At 35.3% G+C, this 19,164-nt stretch overlaps 2 protein-coding genes across 2 annotated transcripts; both read left to right on the top strand.

The window, feature by feature from the left end:
* Positions 1 to 871: 871 nt before the first annotated feature.
* Positions 872 to 4,192, top strand: LOC143051365 (uncharacterized). Its single transcript, XM_076224295.1, has 2 exons — positions 872 to 1,651; positions 3,462 to 4,192. Exons 1-2 carry the CDS (start codon positions 1,104 to 1,106, stop codon positions 3,931 to 3,933), a joined length of 1,020 nt encoding a protein of 339 aa, XP_076080410.1. The 5' UTR covers positions 872 to 1,103; the 3' UTR covers positions 3,934 to 4,192.
* Positions 4,193 to 7,597: 3,405 nt separating this feature from the next.
* On the top strand, positions 7,598 to 10,681 carry LOC143051363 (uncharacterized). The gene is made up of 2 exons (XM_076224294.1): positions 7,598 to 8,694; positions 9,523 to 10,681. Exons 1-2 carry the CDS (start codon positions 8,168 to 8,170, stop codon positions 10,067 to 10,069), a joined length of 1,074 nt encoding a protein of 357 aa, XP_076080409.1. The 5' UTR covers positions 7,598 to 8,167; the 3' UTR covers positions 10,070 to 10,681.
* The last annotated feature ends 8,483 nt before the right edge of the window (positions 10,682 to 19,164 follow it).

Raw genomic sequence — 19,164 nt, 5'->3', positions numbered from 1 at the left:
GAATACCTAGATAGATCTCAGACAGAGAAAGGTGTGTTTGTGACTGGAATAGTTTAGGAATACCTAGATAGCTGTCAGACAGAGAAAGGTGTGTTTGTGAATGGAAAAGTTTAGGAATACCTAGATAGCTCTCAGACAGAGAAAGGTGTATTTGTGACTGGAATAGTTTAGGAATACCTAGATAGCTCTACGAGATAAAGAAAATATGTGTATGTGACTGTAATACCTAGGTAGCCCTTGAATATGGGAAACTTGTGTCTGCCATTATACAATCACGGAATATCTTGATAACCCGGAAATAGAGGAAAGGTGAGCAATTGGCTGGAACAATCTCGGAGTACCTAAATAGCTCTAGAATAAAGAGAAGGCAAATGTGTGACAAAAACAGTCTAGGTGTACCTAGCTAGCTCTGAAAGGTGTGGCTAAATCGGTTTCGGGATACCCAAATAACTCTTAGATAGAGGAGGAAGTGTGTGCTTTTGACTAGAACTATATCGGATCACCTAGATAGCTCTCTAAGATAGAGGAAAGGTGTGTTGGTTACTGAAACAATATTAGAATACCTACTAGGTTGCTCTAATATACAGTAATGGTATTTGACTGAAACAATCTCGGAATACATAGATAGCCTGGTGATAGAGAAAAGTTGTGTCGGTGATTGAAAAAAGATATCGGAATACTTAGATAGCTCTTACATCTTATGATGGTGTGCTTGGGACTGAAACAATAACGGAGGAAGTAAACAAATTGTAATGAAATTAATTTCTTTGTTGAAACATACTTTATTCCATCATCAAGTGAATTGTATACATTCAAATAAACTATACTCAATATTTGTTATATGAGAGAAACTGTTACTAAATGACTAAGTAATTGTTGTAGAAAGCCAATGTAAACGTCATATGTTTCTGGTAAACAATACCTTAATATTGGTCAGTTATTATTAAATTGAAACGAAAACCAGAATCATCTCCGCGTCAATATTGTACTAGGTCTAGTTTCTCGACAAACATTGAATTTACGCGATCAGTGGTTTCAGTCTATACGATAGCTATGACCCCATGAAGACAACAAAAATAGCGCTTTTTTATTAATTATCTAACATGGGTATGGAAACAGAATGTATGCATATAAATTTGGTGAACAATACGTTTGCTGAAAGTGGATACGATATACCTGTGTTTGGTGTCGGCCATTACTGTTTCAATTTAATTCACGTGACAGCTATCGTCTGCTTGTTGTTAAGTTTATGTTCCGCCATTGGAGTTATTATACTTTTATATAAATCGAAAAAAGGAATGTCGTTTATGAAATGGCATAAACATGAACGCTTTTTGTTATATAGATGTATTTGCGATACCTCTTATGGTTTTGTCCATTGTTTGGACCACGCCCAGATTCTGATTACCAAGGACCATGTTCGTCCGAGTGGATTATGCTCCTTGTATGGAATGATTTTAATAAATATCTGCATATCTGAGGCGCTATTTTCTTTAACGTCTGCGTTTAATGCATTTCTGTCAATTTATTTTAGAAAGAATGTCAATTTTGGGAACAAAGACTGGAAACTACTTCTTTTACTTGGTCTTGGACCTTTTTCGGTTGTTGCTGTTATGTCGTCCTTACACGTGTTTGGTCCAAGTGGATGGTTGTAAGTATGAAAATAAAAAAGTAATGTATTTTTCATATTTGGGTAACCGTTATTAATTTTGATCTATGAATCAATATTAATCGATCATTTTGGGGGAGTACATTGAAATAGGCACCGCGTGTAAGGTGGTATAGGTAATCGGCAAACCTCGGTTGACTCGGCTTCTCTCAGATGGAGATACGGAATCGGCCGAGATATGACGATTGGTGGTATGAGAGAACTTCGCCATCTTGGATTGTAAACTGGCACAGCACAATAAGTCTAAATTTCCCATCAAGTCATAAAAAATCGATGCAGTAATGCAATTTACTGATAAGAAATCATTTAAATAAACAAATTTATTTAATCTCTTAATTGCAAAGTTTAATGTTTTTACAAAAGTAGAATACTTTTGTTTGATTGAAATTTTCTTTTTGTGTATAAAGGGGAGGTGAATAGTAAATTGAATAATACATCAATGAATCTGTAGGAAAAGAAATATTCTATTGTATGTTTAGCAGTAAAAAAAACGAATGTTGACCTTTTTTTTTTCTTTTGATATTCTGAAAGCAACTTACTTGGCATCGTCTGTTTATTTTTGACGGTTTGAATGTCCCTCTAGTATCTTTCGCCTCTCTTTTGCAGAAGCTCTATTTTTTTATTTTTATTTCTAAATTATATCTATTAGATACTGTGTATGTACAAAATGATGTATTTTCACTGTATTCCATACAAAATGTGTAGCTTAAAAACAAGTTTGGTGACTTATCATTTTTATAAAAACTTAAAACTGATACTCATAATTTTTTACCCCCATCATACGCTTGCTTTCTAACAAATATGTTTGTGTTATATATGGACATATGAATGAAAACAGTATTTACAAAAGTTGAAATGATGAAATAAAATGCCTTTTTGTGTAACAATGCCAACAATTTGTATCTATTGGATACTCAATTTTGCAAAAGGGGAGGTGAAAATGTCACAAAAAGTCCCCAAAAACATGGTCTAAAGTAGAATTTCTATCACAACCATGATACATTGTCTGAAACATTGACAATTATGAGGAGGGTAATGGGGAATAACGGTAAAAAGTATTGGCAAATTACGTTAACGTTAATTTTTGGTGCATGACGATATAATATAACACTTTATTTTAGACTTTGAAACAATCGAATGATTTTGAAGATTCACCTTACATTTTTCCAAAAAAAAAACAACCAGTAAGGATAATTGAGGCCCCTCATGGGGGGGTCCTAGTAATCACATAATCACCATTTTTTTGCCAATATAATCACATAATCATTAAATATTTGCTTATCTTTAGTAATCAAATAATCATAAACTAAAAATACAGTCCTAGGTAATCAAATAATCATGAAATATTTGGCTTAATAATCAAATAATCATTAAAAAAACGGCCAAGTAATCACATAATCAAAAACCCCATGAGGGCCCTCATAATTATTATTTGAGACCTCTGACGAATTAAATTAAAAAGAAAGCAATCATTTGTTCGTGTTGTTGGAAAACACTACAATAATATTTCTGAACATATTGGCGGTACAAAATGTGAAAATACGGACTGTCAAATACAAAATGGCTTACTAAACATAAAAAATAACAATTTTGGTGTTTATATTCAACCATATTTCAGCCTAAATAATTCTTCAGCTACATAAAATCAATTTTATTGTACATTGGCTTTCATTCTTTAAAAAAATCACAGCAGCCAAAATGCGAAACTACATTCCAAACTGTGTATTCCAAGGGGTTGAGGGCGTACATTCCTGGCTTTTTATATTTTAACTTGTTTTGCTTCTCGTTTCAGTTGTGCCTTTGATTCTGTGAATGGTATCATTGCTAACATTATAGTCTGCACAGGGATGATGGGTGCTATATTGGTAGCACTTTCAACTTTATATGTGTTCACCTGGTACCGAATTTATACAGAATCAAGGAAACTTAAAACTAACCTGGGTAACAGTGGTAGTGTTAGAAATGCAGCACTGAAATCTGCGAAAGCCATGTGCTTGTTTGTGGTTGTTTATATCATCCAATGGACGCCTGTTACTGTGTATGGCACGTGGCAGCTAATCTCGGATGTTCCCTTTGAACTGTTTCTAGCAGTTGTTATCATGACAAATCTTAGTGGTGTTTACAGTGGAGCAATATGGCTGTTTAACATGTCAAACAAAAATTCCGTTTCAAACAAAAGTACTGGCGAAGCCAATCTGGATATGACAGTTAGCAAGGGCAGATCTACATATTATACGGATCAGAGTTCTACTATTCAACAATGAATTAAGACAATTTGGTTAAAAAATATACATGACTATGCGGTATGGGCTTTGTTCATTATTGAAGGCCGTACGATGACCTATAGTTGTACATTTATGTGTCGTTTGGTATCTTGTGGAGAGTTGTCTCATTGGCAATCATACCACATCTTCTTTGTTATGTGTAAATACATTGACTCTTTCTCACCATATTTTACAAAAATCTATAATAATGATTGTTTGTGATTTTTAAAAACTATTAAAGTCATATGTTTCTGCTGTTTAAACCAGTCAAAATATTCTGATAAATATAATTATTTGCCTCCCAACGTACCCTATTCTAGATTTTCAGCATACGACACGAAACCTTTATCATAATTCGGTATACATGTAGAACACAGAATATAAATTAATGATATATGTTTCTAATCAAATCCCCTGGTTTCATTAGCAATTAAAAACCGAGGGCGGAATCTGAACGTCATCACATGTAGTGCAATAAACTATAAAGTAAAAACAAAGAAAATGTTCTTGTCGCTTTGTCTTAGGTTTTCTTTGCTGTGTGTTTGTGTACTTTTGTGTGTCTATTGATCTTTCTAAAAAAATTTTTATCATTTTAGCCATGGCGTTGTCCGTTTTTTTCGACTTGTTTGTTTGAATGTCCTTTTTTAGGTGTTAAAATTGCACAGTACACACCTAAGACTCCAGATAAAACTAAGAACTATAAAATTGAGAATGGAAATGGGGAATGTGTCAAAAAGACAACAAACCGACCTAAGAGCAGACAACAGCCAAAGGCCACCAATGGGTCTTCAATACAGCCAGCGAGACAATCCCGCAACCAGATTCGTGTTTCAACTGGCTCCTAAACAAAAAGTGTACTCGTTCAGTGATAACAAACGTCATACTTAACTCCGAAATATATAAATAAACTAAAATTAAAAATCATACAAGACTAACAAAGGCAAGAGGCTTCTGACTTTGGACAGGCTAAAAAATGCGGCGGGGTTAAACACCGTCTCCCTATACATGTACCTCTAGTTGATATTTTTGAAAATAGCACTTCAGTGCAATAAATTTAGGAATAATTATCCATACCTCTTCAGCCATGCTTCTTTCACAGACTAGTTTATTAAACGTTATATTTTATAATTTGAACAATAAATGGTTAATGGATTTTATAAGCGAGACACGTGTTATGGATACATCTGAGACTTAATGCAATTTGCAAAATTGATTTTAAATATAGACAGGAATTTTCAAAATGTCACCAGCTTCTTTTCAACAAACCGGATGTGTTTGATGAATTGATGTTTTTTTTTTCAATAGAGCTAATGAGACACGATGTTCACATTTCTGCACGTAAGATATTTTTTGAATCGATCATTAGTAACTGCCTTGGTGAGCTCATGGTAGCAACAATTGGTATCATGTTGCTTCTTCGCTAAGAACGCGGCATTACGGTGTAAAGGCAAAGACTGCATGGTCATATCTTACATTATAAAATTTCTATATAACCGATTGTAATTATTGCATTAAATATCATTGCGTTGTCATACTGTTAAAACAAAAGACAATGTAAGAATTCATACATATGGGGAGTTTAAAAAAACAGGCAATTCGTCGTTTTAGAATCTAAAGACCTATAGGTATTTTGATAAGTCGTACCCAAAAAGTAGAATAAAAACGTCACGTCATTTGTTGAATTTATGTTTTTTTTTACGTTTTAAGCCAATCACAATGGGTTGTTGTACACTTTTCAAAGCATAGTTCACATATAATTGAACCTTAATTCAAACATAGTTCTAACCCAACACAAAAGTACATCTCACAAAGCACAGTTCAAACACAACAGTTCATCATACAAAGAGCGTTCCAAACACAACAGTTCATCATACCAAGCACAGTTCAAACACAACAGTTCATCATACAAAGAGCGGTTCAAACACAACAGTTCATCATACAAAGAGCGGTCTAAACACAACAGTTCATCATACAAAGAGCGGTTCAAACACAACAGTTCATCATACAAGGCACAGTTCAAACACAACAGTTCATCATACAAAGAGCGTTTCAAACACAACAGTTCATCATACAAAGAGCGGTTCAAACACAACAGTTCATCATACAAAGAACGGTTCAAACACAACAGTTTATCATACAAAGCACAGTTCAAATACAACAATTCATCATACAAAGAGCGGTTCAAACACAACAGTTCATCCTACAAAGAGCAGTTCAAACACAACATCAAAACTGACAAGGCACAGTTCACACAATAGTATGTAAGTCAAAACTATTTTTACATACTGTTAAAACATAATGGATAATTGTAGAAAATAAATAAAATGCAACGTTAATAATGTATACTACTACGTGAGCTTACATTATTGTTGAAATGTATTTAAAACTGATTTATATATGTAGAAAATATAAGGTTAACATATATGTATACATCTCTATGGAAACTCTATGGAAATTCACGGACAAGTAAATGTTAAAATTGTACATATATATTTTATTCAACAATTAGAGTTTCATTTTAAGATATTTGTTGGTTAGTTTAAGTAAACAAAGACATCAAAAGCACTGTTTATGTCGGGTAGGGCTTGTTTTACTCGCGTTCTAAATTGAAGTGGGTGGATTGGTGGTCTGACACCGGGAGACACCTGTCTTAAGTTAAATACCGTACTTTGTCCTCTAGAGTCTTTGATGGATTGTGTCGTTGGTGTACTGTCTCATTGAGGCCTAGTCCACCTACATTTCGTGTATGTAAATACCGTATCTGTGTTTTCCATAGGCTCAATATAGAGGTAGACAGATGTGTCAATGCATAGAGAAAAATAGACTATGTGCAATCTCAAAATTGTTGAGGCTAAATACCATTTTACTTTTGAATGTTAAAAACAGAGTGATGTTAGAAAACAATGGTATTCGGTGTGAGCCAAGGCTCCCGGTGTTGAAGGCCGTACATTGACCTATAATGGTTTACTTTTATAAATTGTTATTTGGATGGAGAGTGGTCTCATTGGCACTCACACCACATCTTCCTATGTCTATTAAAAAAAGATATTGGCTAAAACCATCAATTATTAAACTAATACAGTTGTTGATAGTTCACGATATGAAAGAAGTACATAATATATGTAACTTTTTGTTGAATACTGAAAATAAATAGTTTTTTCCCTTACTTTGAAAATATCCGCCAAACATAAAAATGTCTAATATTGTGAATATTGGATAAATGATTGTTAACAATATTTGATTAATATTTGAACGTTTATTGTTAAAATGTTTATTTTATAAGCTGTATTAGATTCCAATAAAATATTTAAAGTCTTATCATTATACAGTAACCGATCTGGATACTCTTTTATGATAGGATTACTTCTATAGTACCGCCCACTTAACTACGAGACCGCCCACTTTACTCAGATTCCATGGAACTAGCTGGCTTGCATGACCGTTAATTAAAACAAAACACAATATTTGTCACAACTCAACCAATCTAATAATCAACAGGTGACAGCACTGACAAAAAACAATACAAATCAATCAATATGAAAAAAATAATCAATTAATACTTTATTTATTAGTTTATAATAATCAACTACTTCCAAATTACATGTACAATGACAATAAATATTGTGTGACTATCTGTTTACGTTCATTAAAAGTTATGAAGCAATCAAGCGGTGGATATTTGTAATAACACGTAATGGTTTAGTATAGTGTACTAAACAACAAGATTATTGGAAAACAGCACATCACGTTCTTTATAAACCGCCTTATCATCAATATTCACGTGAGTATTGCTAATGTTTTGAATATTAAAACATCTGGGTGTTAAATTCTATTGTCCAATGCATGATATGACATATCTGAATTCAACAAAATATATATAATGAAGGAAGCATGTCACGAACTTTATTGTTGTCTTTTACATCATACTTCTAGTGACATTGTCTATACAGCTACGCAAATTCAACGCAAAGTCACCATGGGACAATACGTGATAATCAAACATATATTAAAAACATTCGGTAGCCAGTTGGAAGAGACTATATACTATTTAGTCATACTGTGATCAGTCTGAGGAAACTTTAAAAGCCACATTTGTTTTTTGGCATTTGCATTGAAGTTTTTGCCGAAAAATAGTGCGTAAATTATACAAGACGTTATCAACGTTGACATTTAATTTTACTATCAGGACGAAACACTTGCTAAAACTTCGGTGTTTTGTTTAAAAGGTACGAAAATGGCGTGCACTCATACAAATATTACTTCAGCTGAAAGTGGATACGATATTCCTGTGTTTGGTGCCGGTCACACGTGTTTTTACGTGATCCACGTGACAGCTCTCGTCTGCTTGGGGATATCGTTCAGCACTGCGTTATCAGTGATAATATCCTTATTCAAATCAAAAGCAAAAAAACCATTCATGACATGGCAAAAACATGAACGATTTTTAATATATAGATGCATTTGCGATACTGTTTTTGGTTTTGTTCATAGTTTGGACCATGGACAGATGCTGTTCACCCAGGACCATGTCCGACCTCATGGATTATGCTCATTTTATGCCTTTATCATAGTAAACATCTGTATATCTGAGATGAATCTTTCACTATCGTCTGCCTTCAATGCCATGTTATCAGTTTATTTTAGGAAGAATTTTGATTTCGGGCGAAATGATTGGAAATTGCTGGTTTTTGTTTTTGTGATTCCTTTCATGATAGGGGTTCTTATTTGGGCTTTAGGAGTATTAGGTCCAGGTGGCTTTCTGTAAGTATATTTTATTACTAATAGTGAAATAATGAAATGTTGTTTTTTTTTAACTTTTACATAGCATTCTTCATGCATAGATATCAATCATATTGTGAAGTATATATAATATACTGCTACACAAATGTCATTCATTTATTATTTTTTTATTTTGAACTTCCTATTATATATAAATTTCAAAACTCAGATGCTTCGGAAGGGTAACCAAATCCTGTTATACAACTGTTTATGTTAAGGTGGCACGGTAGTATTTGCATTCCAGAATTTAGGTTGCTCTTTTGTGTACCCTACTTAGGTAAATGTATCTAAACAGTGTGATTGGACAAAAAATACAGTATCAACTGAACATACTTTCCCAAACTGAGGGATGAATCAGGTGTAGAAAAATATGAAATAATTTTACATACAGATGAAAATGAATTTTTGAGAATTTTTTTAAATTTTGTATTCACTGCACCAAAAGACCTAAAATTACTAGTGGCCTTAGGTTTCTAAAAATAGCAAAAAAAGTAAACGGTCATGATACATATTCAAATTCATTTCTGAATAGTAAAATGAAAGTACTTCAGTTAAGTGTGAATGTAGATTTTTTTGCAGTGAAAGTGGTGAAAATTCTAAAAAGGCTATCATTATCCCTATGGGCCAGGAAATACTACCGTGCCACCTTAAACATCGTGAGTTTTTTTTATCGTGCAAATTTGCAAAATTAAAAACGAATACAAACGTCCTGAACATGCATAAAATATTTGCCACTTAAAGTTATACAACAAAAATCAATCAATCGACTAATCAAATTAGAATTAAAAGTATTTTCTATTTTCTATTTAGATGTGTGTTTGATTCTGTCAAAGGGATAATAGCCAACATCGTTCTTAGTACAGGGTTAACTAGTGTGGTCTTGCTAGCGCTTTCTGTATTTTATGTTTTAACATGGAGGCGAATTTATAAGGAGGCCGAGGTCCTTAGAGTTCATCTTGGCAATCAAGGATTTGCTAGAAGTGCAACGCTTAAATCTGCGAAGGCCATGTGTTTGTTTGTCGTGGTTTATATAATTCAATGGACCCCTGTTATTATCTATGGAACTTGGCAGCTGATTTCAAACGTCCCGTTTGAATTATTCGTAGCGGTTGTCATGATGACAAATCTCAGTGGGTTTTTCAGCGGAGTAATTTATTTAATCAACAGACTAAAGTCAAATTCCGTCTCAAACCACACCACGACTGCGGACAATATGAGGAGTAAAACAAAATATGCTGAACGAAATAAACCATTAACACGTCCTGGCAACTTGATGCGCACAAATTTGACAGAAGAGGTGCACACGCATGTCAGTTTTGTAGTATTGAAAAGTAACCAAACAACAAATGTCAGTTGAGTGCCAACATACTAAGGAAACATTAAATACTTTATGGAATGAAATTGGGGACGATACTCACTCCTTATTGAGATGTACATATCAGGTCTTAAAACGTACATGATAAGAAACTAAATTGTTCAGTATTAATCAGAAAATACAGGCAAAGAAGAACGCAGAAACAAAATTTAAAGAGTATAGAAACTGTGCACACTAGTTAAGATTATAAACAAAAAGGTTAGATCCATGTATTTCCCATTTTCCTTTTCGTTCTTTCCTATTCGTATATGTATATTATGAACTTTGTTTTTCTGTGTATTCAATTTCCTTGTCATGAGAAGCAAAGAGTAATTTATGTCTGCAAATCCCTGTAGCTACAATTGTTTGTCACAGATATAAATCATGACAAATTACAATGTCCTTGTTATAAGAAATAAAGAGTAATAATAACTGTCTGCAAATCCCTGTATCTTCAATTGTTTGTCACAGACATAAACCATGACAAATTAATTTCCGGTGGAACATAACACTTTTTATAATATAGTCCCATTTGTATTTTATTTGTTTGATATAGTTTAGAAAGTAGATACGGATTTAGAGAAGAGCTCCACAAGTGGTGCAAGATATATGGCTAATACATAGATATAGGAAGATGTGGTGTGAGTGCCAATGAGACAACTCTCAATACAAATAACAATTTAAAAAGTAAACCATTATAGGTTAAAGTACGGCCTTCAACACGGAGCCTTGGCTCACACCGAACAACAAGCTATAAAGGGCCCCAAAATTACTAGTGTAAAACCATTCAAACGGGAAAACCAACGGTCTAATCTATTTAAACAAAACGAGAAACGAGAAACACGTATATATTACATAAACAAACGACAACTACTGTACATCAGATTCCCGACTTAGGACAGGTGCAAAATATATAGTCTTTTTTCACAATCCACAACTTACGTTGAATATTTTGCCACCTTCCCCTTGTTTCAACCGCGTTTGGAAAGTGTCTTCACAGTAGGAAACTTCATGCTTTAATCTTCATCTTTTTCACTATACATGTACATGTATGTTTTATATATTTTGGATATTATTCTTCATTCCAAATTTTAACACCCCATTAGTCTATTCTTCATTTGTTTCGTCTTTTTTTCTGTCATATTTTTGTTCGCTTTTTATTTTGCCCTTTCGTTTTTGGCTCAATATATTCTATTATGTATACTCAATCTCTACACTCAGATATGCTTTTCATATATACAGTCAAACCTGCTTTCGAGACCACTTGTATTAAGAAAACACCTGTGTTAAAAGACCATCAATTTTAGATCCCTCTGTAGTACATTTCATATAAATTTAACCTGTATTAAAAGACCATCGGTCTTAATATACCACTTTCTTGCTCTACCTTAAGTGGTCACTTAAAACAGGTTTCACTGTATTGTGTTGTACATGCGTCAGGTCGGGGTTTTATCTATAGTTATAGGTTTTTTATATATCGGAGCCATGTATAGCTCACTATACGGTATTGTATTTATTCATTTGTTTTATTGGCAATACGATAAAAGAAAGGTGAAAGATAACAACTCTCCAGTAAAAAATAAAAGACTGAACAACACGAACCCCACCAGAATGCGGAGGTCTCATGATCTCTTAAAAGGGAAGCACATCTTGTTCCACAAGTGACATCCGTCGTGTTACGCATGTCAGTAAGTCACATTCCCTGAAGACGGAATTACCGATGCGGGGTAACCTATATATCATGCCACGTTACTTTGTCCCTGGTCGTTGGTAGTTCTCTCATTGGCTAGCATGCCACGTTACTTTGTCCCTGGTCGTTAGTAGTTCTCTCATTGGCTATCATGCCACGTTACTTTGTCCCTGGTCGTTGATAGTTCTCTCATTGGCTATCATGCCACGTTACTTTGTCCCTGGTCGTTGATAGTTCTCTCATTGGCTATCATGCCACATTACTTTGTCCCTGGTCGTTGATAGTTCTCTCATTGGCTAGCATGCCACGTCTACGTTACTTTGTCCCTGGTCGTTGGTAGTTCTCTCATTGGCTATCATGCCACGTTACTTTGTCCCTGGTCGTTGGTAGTTCTCTCATTGACTATCATGCTACGTTACTTTGTCCCTGGTCGTTGGTAGTTCTCTCATTGGCTAGCATGCCACGTTACTTTGTCCCTGGTCGTTGGTATTTCTCTCATTGGCTAGCATGCCACGTTACTTTGTCCCTGGTCGTTGGTAGTTCTCTCATTGGCTAGCATGCCACGTTACTTTGTCCCTGGTCGTTGGTAGTTCTCTCATTGGCTATCATGCCACGTTACCTTGTCCCTGGTCGTTGATAGTTCTCTCATTGGCTATCATGCCACGTTACTTTGTCCCTGGTCGTTGATAGTTCTCTCATTGGCTAGCATGCCACGTCTACGTTACTTTGTCCCTGGTCGTTGGTAGTTCTCTCATTGGCTAGCATGCCACGTTACAATGTCCCTGGTCGTTGGTAGTTCTCTCATTGGCTAGCATGCCACGTTACCTTGTCCCTGGTCGTTGGTATTTCTCTCATTGGCTATCATGCCACGTTACCTTGTCCCTGGTCGACGTTGATAGTTCTCTCATTGGCTATCATGCCACGTTACCTTGTCCCTGGTCGTTGGTAGTTCTCTCATTGGCTATCATGCCACGTTACTTTGTCCCTGGTCGTTGATAGTTCTCTCATTGGCTAGCATGCCACGTCTACGTTACTTTGTCCCTGGTCGTTGGTAGTTCTCTCATTGGCTATCATGCCACGTTACCTTGTCCCTGGTCGTTGGTTGTTCTCTCATTGGCTATAATGCCACGTTTCTTTGTCCCTGGTCGTTGGTAGTTCTCTCATTGGCTAGCATGCCACATTACTTTGTCCCTGGTCGTTAGTAGTTCTCTCATTGACTATCATGCCACGTTTCTTTGTCCCTGGTCGTTGATAGTTCTCTCATTGGCTAGCATGCCACGTCTACGTTACTTTGTCCCTGGTCGTTGGTAGTTCTCTCATTGGCTAGCATGCCACATTACTTTGTCCCTGGTCGTTAGTAGTTCTCTCATTGGCTATCATGCCACGTTACTTTGTCCCTGGTCGACGTTGATAGTTCTCTCATTGGCTAGCATGCCACGTCTACGTTACTTTGTCCCTGGTCGTTGGTAGTTCTCTCATTGGCTAGCATGCCACATTACTTTGTCCCTGGTCGTTAGTAGTTCTCTCATTGGCTATCATGCCACGTTACTTTGTCCCTGGTCGTTGATAGTTCTCTCATTGGCTATCATGCCACATTACCTTGTCCCTGGTCGTTGGTAGTTCTCTCATTGACTATCATGCCACGTTACTTTGTCCCTGGTCGTTGGTAGTTCTCTCATTGGCTATCATGCCACGTTACCTTGTCCCTGGTCGTTGATAGTTCTCTCATTGGCTATCATGCCACATTACCTTGTCCCTGGTCGTTGGTAGTTCTCTCATTGACTATCATGCCACGTTACCTTGTCCCTGGTCGTTAGTAGTTCTCTCATTGGCTATCATGCCACGTTACTTTGTCCCTGGTCGTTGATAGTTCTCTCATTGGCTATCATGCCACGTTACTATGTCCCTGGTCGTTGGTAGTTCTCTCATTGGCTATCATGCCACGTTACTTTGTCCCTGGTCGTTGGTAGTTCTCTCATTGGCTAGCATGCCACGTTACTTTGTCCCTGGTCGTTGGTAGTTCTCTCATTGGCTATCATGCCACGTTACCTTGTCCCTGGTCGTTGGTTGTTCTCTCATTGGCTATAATGCCACGTTTCTTTGTCCCTGGTCGTTGGTAGTTCTCTCATTGGCTAGCATGCCACATTACTTTGTCCCTGGTCGTTAGTAGTTCTCTCATTGACTATCATGCCACGTTTCTTTGTCCCTGGTCGTTGATAGTTCTCTCATTGGCTAGCATGCCACGTCTACGTTACTTTGTCCCTGGTCGTTGGTAGTTCTCTCATTGGCTAGCATGCCACATTACTTTGTCCCTGGTCGTTAGTAGTTCTCTCATTGGCTATCATGCCACGTTACTTTGTCCCTGGTCGACGTTGATAGTTCTCTCATTGGCTAGCATGCCACTTCTACGTTACTTTGTCCCTGGTCGTTGGTAGTTCTCTCATTGGCTAGCATGCCACATTACTTTGTCCCTGGTCGTTAGTAGTTCTCTCATTGGCTATCATGCCACGTTACTTTGTCCCTGGTCGTTGATAGTTCTCTCATTGGCTATCATGCCACATTACCTTGTCCCTGGTCGTTGGTAGTTCTCTCATTGACTATCATGCCACGTTACTTTGTCCCTGGTCGTTGGTAGTTCTCTCATTGGCTATCATGCCACGTTACCTTGTCCCTGGTCGTTGATAGTTCTCTCATTGGCTATCATGCCACGTTACTTTGTCCCTGGTCGTTGGTAGTTCTCTCATTGACTATCATGCCACGTTACTTTGTCCCTGGTCGTTGGTATTTCTCTCATTGGCTATCATGCCACGTTACTTTGTCCCTGGTCGTTGGTAGTTCTCTCATTGGCTAGCATGCCACGTCTACGTTACTTTGTCCCTGGTCGTTGGTAGTTCTCTCATTGGCTAGCATGCCACGTTACTTTGTCCCTGGTCGTTGATAGTTCTCTCATTGGCTATCATGCCACGTTACTTTGTCCCTGGTCGTTGATAGTTCTCTCATTGGTTATTATGCCACGTTACCTTGTCCCTGGTCGTTGGTATTTCTCTCATTGGCTATCATGCCACGTTACCTTGTCCCTGGTCGACGTTGATAGTTCTCTCATTGGCTATCATGCCACGTTACTTTGTCCCTGGTCGTTGATAGTTCTCTCATTGGCTAGCATGCCACGTTACTTTGTCCCTGGTCGTTGATAGTTCTCTCATTGACTATCATGCCACGTTACCTTGTCCCTGGTCGTTGGTAGTTCTCTCATTGACTATCATGCCACGTTACTTTGTCCCTGGTCGTTTATAGTTCTCTCATTGACTATCATGCCACGTTACTTTGTCCCTGGTCGTTGATAGTTCTCTCATTGGTTATCATGCCACGTCTTCTAATTCATATGGTAATTGATAATATATGTAGAAAAGTCGTTAATCGTTTATATTAGTATTAAAAACACTTGTAAAAGGTCGCACGGATGTCTACTATTGCTCAAGTCCACTTCATCTTAATTTTGTATATTTTGATGGATTCATGTAGTTCTCTCATTAGAAATCATGCCACTTCTTCTAATTCTTAACTATGTATATAGAAAAGTCGTTATTTGTTTATTTAAGTATTAAAAAGCACTTATTAAAGGTCACACGGTTATCTCCTAATCATTTGAATGTTGATGAATAGTTGATTCATCATTGAGGGGGAGGACAGGGGTAAGGGAGACAGGGAGAAAGGGGTAGGAGAAAGGAGAAAGGGGGTAGGAGAAAGGAGAGGAAGGCTGGGAGAAAGGAGAAAAAATGAAATATCTCTCCTTTTAAAAAATGATCTAATATTTTAAGAAAAAATATCTCAAAAGGAGATTCTTTATTCTAATGGGAGAAAGGAGAACGGGGGTAGGAGAAAGGAGAAGAGGGGTGGGAGAAGGGAGAAGGGTACCCCCTGTCCTCCCCCTTATCATTGACATTCATCTCATTGTTTGTATGTTGCATGTATGTAAAAAAAATTTAAAATAAAAATTACGATGTTTTTCTTGGAAACGACCATTCCAAGTGCATAGTCTTAAAAAAAAAAAACTCTTGATAAATGATATGGACAGGATCAATCTGTAAGTCAGTCCTTGTATGGTACATGTATTTGTATCCATCGATTTTCAATTTCAAATATTGTGATCATGTGGCAGGTCAATCATTTGGATGATTGCAGTGGACGAAAATGACGTTCAAATTTATCACTGTTTAAAACAATTTGATTTCATATCAGAAATCATTTTTTTTACAAAATATTTAAATAATCCACTCAAAGAAAGTTACTTTTCAACAGTTAAACGCGCAAACTTGATGCGTTTAGTCTTGTGAAATATTGGATTATATTGTTTTGAGCCGATTATTACTGTGCGATATATTATACTACATGAATGCAACATGTGTATAACATTATAGAATTATATGAGACACTTTAATACAATATTAATACCAATTTGTAAATACTAATTTGCTTATATGTATATCATAGTATGTCCATTTGTCTATCACGCAAATTAGCAATGACTATGTTTAAACCTGTTAAGAGAAAATTTCAAAGTTTTGTTTTTAAATTACCTTTGTCTTATCATGCTTATCCAATTTGTAAAAAAAAAGCAAAAATAGTGTTACCACGGATATATGTATTTTTTGTTGTTGTTTTTATATAACTCAGAATGTATATAAAATCAAATACGAATAAAATAGCTATTTCCCTTTAGTTTCAATGAGTATTTTCATTAGGGATAATAGTTCACCGGAAGCTAACGTATTCCCTAATTTTTATTATTCTTCGGGTGCTTTAAGTTTTGATGTACACTTACATCAATATTCGTCATTTAAGAAATAATACATTAAAATGTAGATTTTTTGGTATTTTTATATGTCCTAGCTAGGCCGTTATTTTCGTATGTTACACCGAGCGTTATCCAGCATTTGGGGCTATAATGGTGTTTGGGTTTGAAACGGATGAGTAAATCTCTATTAACGCTTGGATTATAGTCCGAGATTAATGTTATAATTATTTTACTATAAATTTATGTTAATATTTACATGTGTATATTATAGGGTTATTGCATGAAAAAATGTGGAATATTGTCCCGAGTAGAATTTTATATTGCACGAGTTTGCGAGTTCAATATATGTTCTACGAGTGACAATATTCCCCAATATTCATGCAATAACCCTTTTGTTGTATAGCAATATAATATTTGAAAGTAAAAATTGCTTTAAACTAAGATTTTGTCGTTGATGACGTCTTGAATTTTGAAGATTTATTGCACTAGTGCAATATTGGAATTTATTGCACGCTAACTTTTGGTTACTTTCTGTGGGAAATATTATATTGCTATGCAATACATTGTGTTGCTCTATTGTATTGGTGTACATGAATAGCATTATTATGTCATATTGTTGTTAGGTATTATACTATTAATTTAAAGTACTACTCTTGTTGTATATTTAATGCAACTGTGAGATTTTCAAATACATTAAACTGAAACTGTTATTACTGAGACATGATTTATAGACTTATTATTTAATTGCTGATTTCAGACTTTGATTTACACGTTAACTTTCATCGTACTACATAACTAAACAGTTTGATTATTTCGTATTGAAAGGGAGAGAGAAAAAAATAACGTAGGCTGAACATTGGAAATATACTGTAAGTAAGTAAGTAAGTAAGTAAGTAAGTAAGTAAGTAAGTAAGTAAGTAAATGTTTATTATAGTGACATGTGTAATCACATTTCAGTAAAGTACAAATATATTACATACACAATAAAATACACCCGACCCATTGGGTCTATAAGTCCCTTTCAAATCATAAAACGTAATTCTTTTATCACGGATTTCAAACAAATTAATGAAAAGTAAGATTAGGCTAAATTTCAAAATAATTAATTAATAATGAAAAATTCAAACTTATATATAAAAAAAAAATGAAGTTATTAGAAGATCGATTTAGTAAATGTCAAGTTGAATGCATAATTAATTAATATTGAAAAATTCAAACTCATATACAAAAAAAATGAACTTATTAGAAGATCGATTTAGTAAATGTCAAGGTGAATGCATAATTAATTAATATTGAAAAATTCAAACTTATATACAAAAAAAATGAAGTTATTAGAAGATCGATTCAGTAAATGTCAAGGTGAATGCATAATAAATTAATATTTATAATAAAGAAACTGGAAATATTCAGATTGACCATGAAGTAACCTTTTTACATTTTCATATTACAGTCAAATACAATCAATACTGTCAACTGGAATTGTAATATACTGTTTATCAAACTGTTCATGTATATAACACTTCACGTCTATGCCAAAACGCTTTCACTGTATACTTAGCCAGCTTTCTAGGATAGTTTGTCATCAAAAAGATAAATTTTTCATGATCGTTTGTCATATTTAGTAGTTCATTGCCAGAAAATATATCATTACAAGTAGATTCTCTCAAGTTATTATATAAGGAGAAGTGGAGAATAAAGTGACACTCATCCTCCATGGAATTGCTGTTACAAAACTTCCATAAGCGTTCATTTGGTTGTTCGCCGCTATATCTACCCGTCTCTAGTCTAAAAGGAATCCGAACAAAGACATACTTATAACGTCCTTGCGCCCAAAATAGTCCACTATACCAAGTTTCATGAGTATGTCTTTGAAGTCAGAACACCAATTATTTCTACATTTTTCATAGTCGTGATTGAAAGCTAGTTTTGTAATGCGATTGTCATCAAATTGAACAAGTCTATTCCAGAGACGCACAATATTAGCACAATGTCTGTGGTGGCACGGGATCCATCCGATATCCCCATAAATACCAAGAAGTGGGGCAAAACGATGAACTCCTAAAAAGTAACGTATAGATCGGTTCTGGATATTCTCTATGGCTTGAAACTCTCGGATCCCCCAAACTCCGGATGCATAATCTAGTATAGGCACAACACACGAGTAAAATAGTTTTTCAAATGACTTATTGTTAATGATCTCCTTTAGTTGCGATATAATTTTGGTCCTTTCCAAATTAGATGGTATTTTTATTTCCGTAAACTAGTTATTCTTCATGTCGCTGGCAACTGGAAAGTGAAAGTTTTCTACTGTTTTTACATTTACAGAAAATTGTCACAAAGGTACAGAGGGAGCTTAGTGCACACTCTTAAAACCCACCACATTTCGGGTCTGTACCAAAATCAATTGATTTTAATTTTGAAGCATGACATAAACAATATGTCTTTATTATTACTGTCCAATAACCTCTACAATACACACCTTTAAGATATGCATTTACTACATCAGATATACTGCACAGCTCAAATGTATTCTTCTCCAGAATTTTTCAAAGATTCAAGACGCGTTATTCCAAACAATTATTGTCAATTTTAGGATTAAACATATCGAAATAG

This window comes from Mytilus galloprovincialis, chromosome 11 (genome assembly GCF_965363235.1).
Source record: "Mytilus galloprovincialis chromosome 11, xbMytGall1.hap1.1, whole genome shotgun sequence".
Taxonomy (NCBI): Eukaryota; Metazoa; Mollusca; class Bivalvia; order Mytilida; family Mytilidae; genus Mytilus; species Mytilus galloprovincialis.
The sequence above is the reverse complement of the archived record's forward strand: the minus strand, read 5'-3'. Positions and strand labels throughout refer to the sequence as shown.

Coding starts and splice junctions, on each gene's coding strand:
- LOC143051363 (XM_076224294.1), top strand. CDS start 8,168: ATGGCGTGCACTCATACAAATATTACTTCAGCTGAAAGTGGATACGAT. Junction 8,695..9,522: donor TTAGGTCCAGGTGGCTTTCT/GTAAGTATATTT, acceptor TTTTCTATTTAG/ATGTGTGTTTGATTCTGTCA.
- LOC143051365 (XM_076224295.1), top strand. CDS start 1,104: ATGGGTATGGAAACAGAATGTATGCATATAAATTTGGTGAACAATACG. Junction 1,652..3,461: donor TTTGGTCCAAGTGGATGGTT/GTAAGTATGAAA, acceptor TTCTCGTTTCAG/TTGTGCCTTTGATTCTGTGA.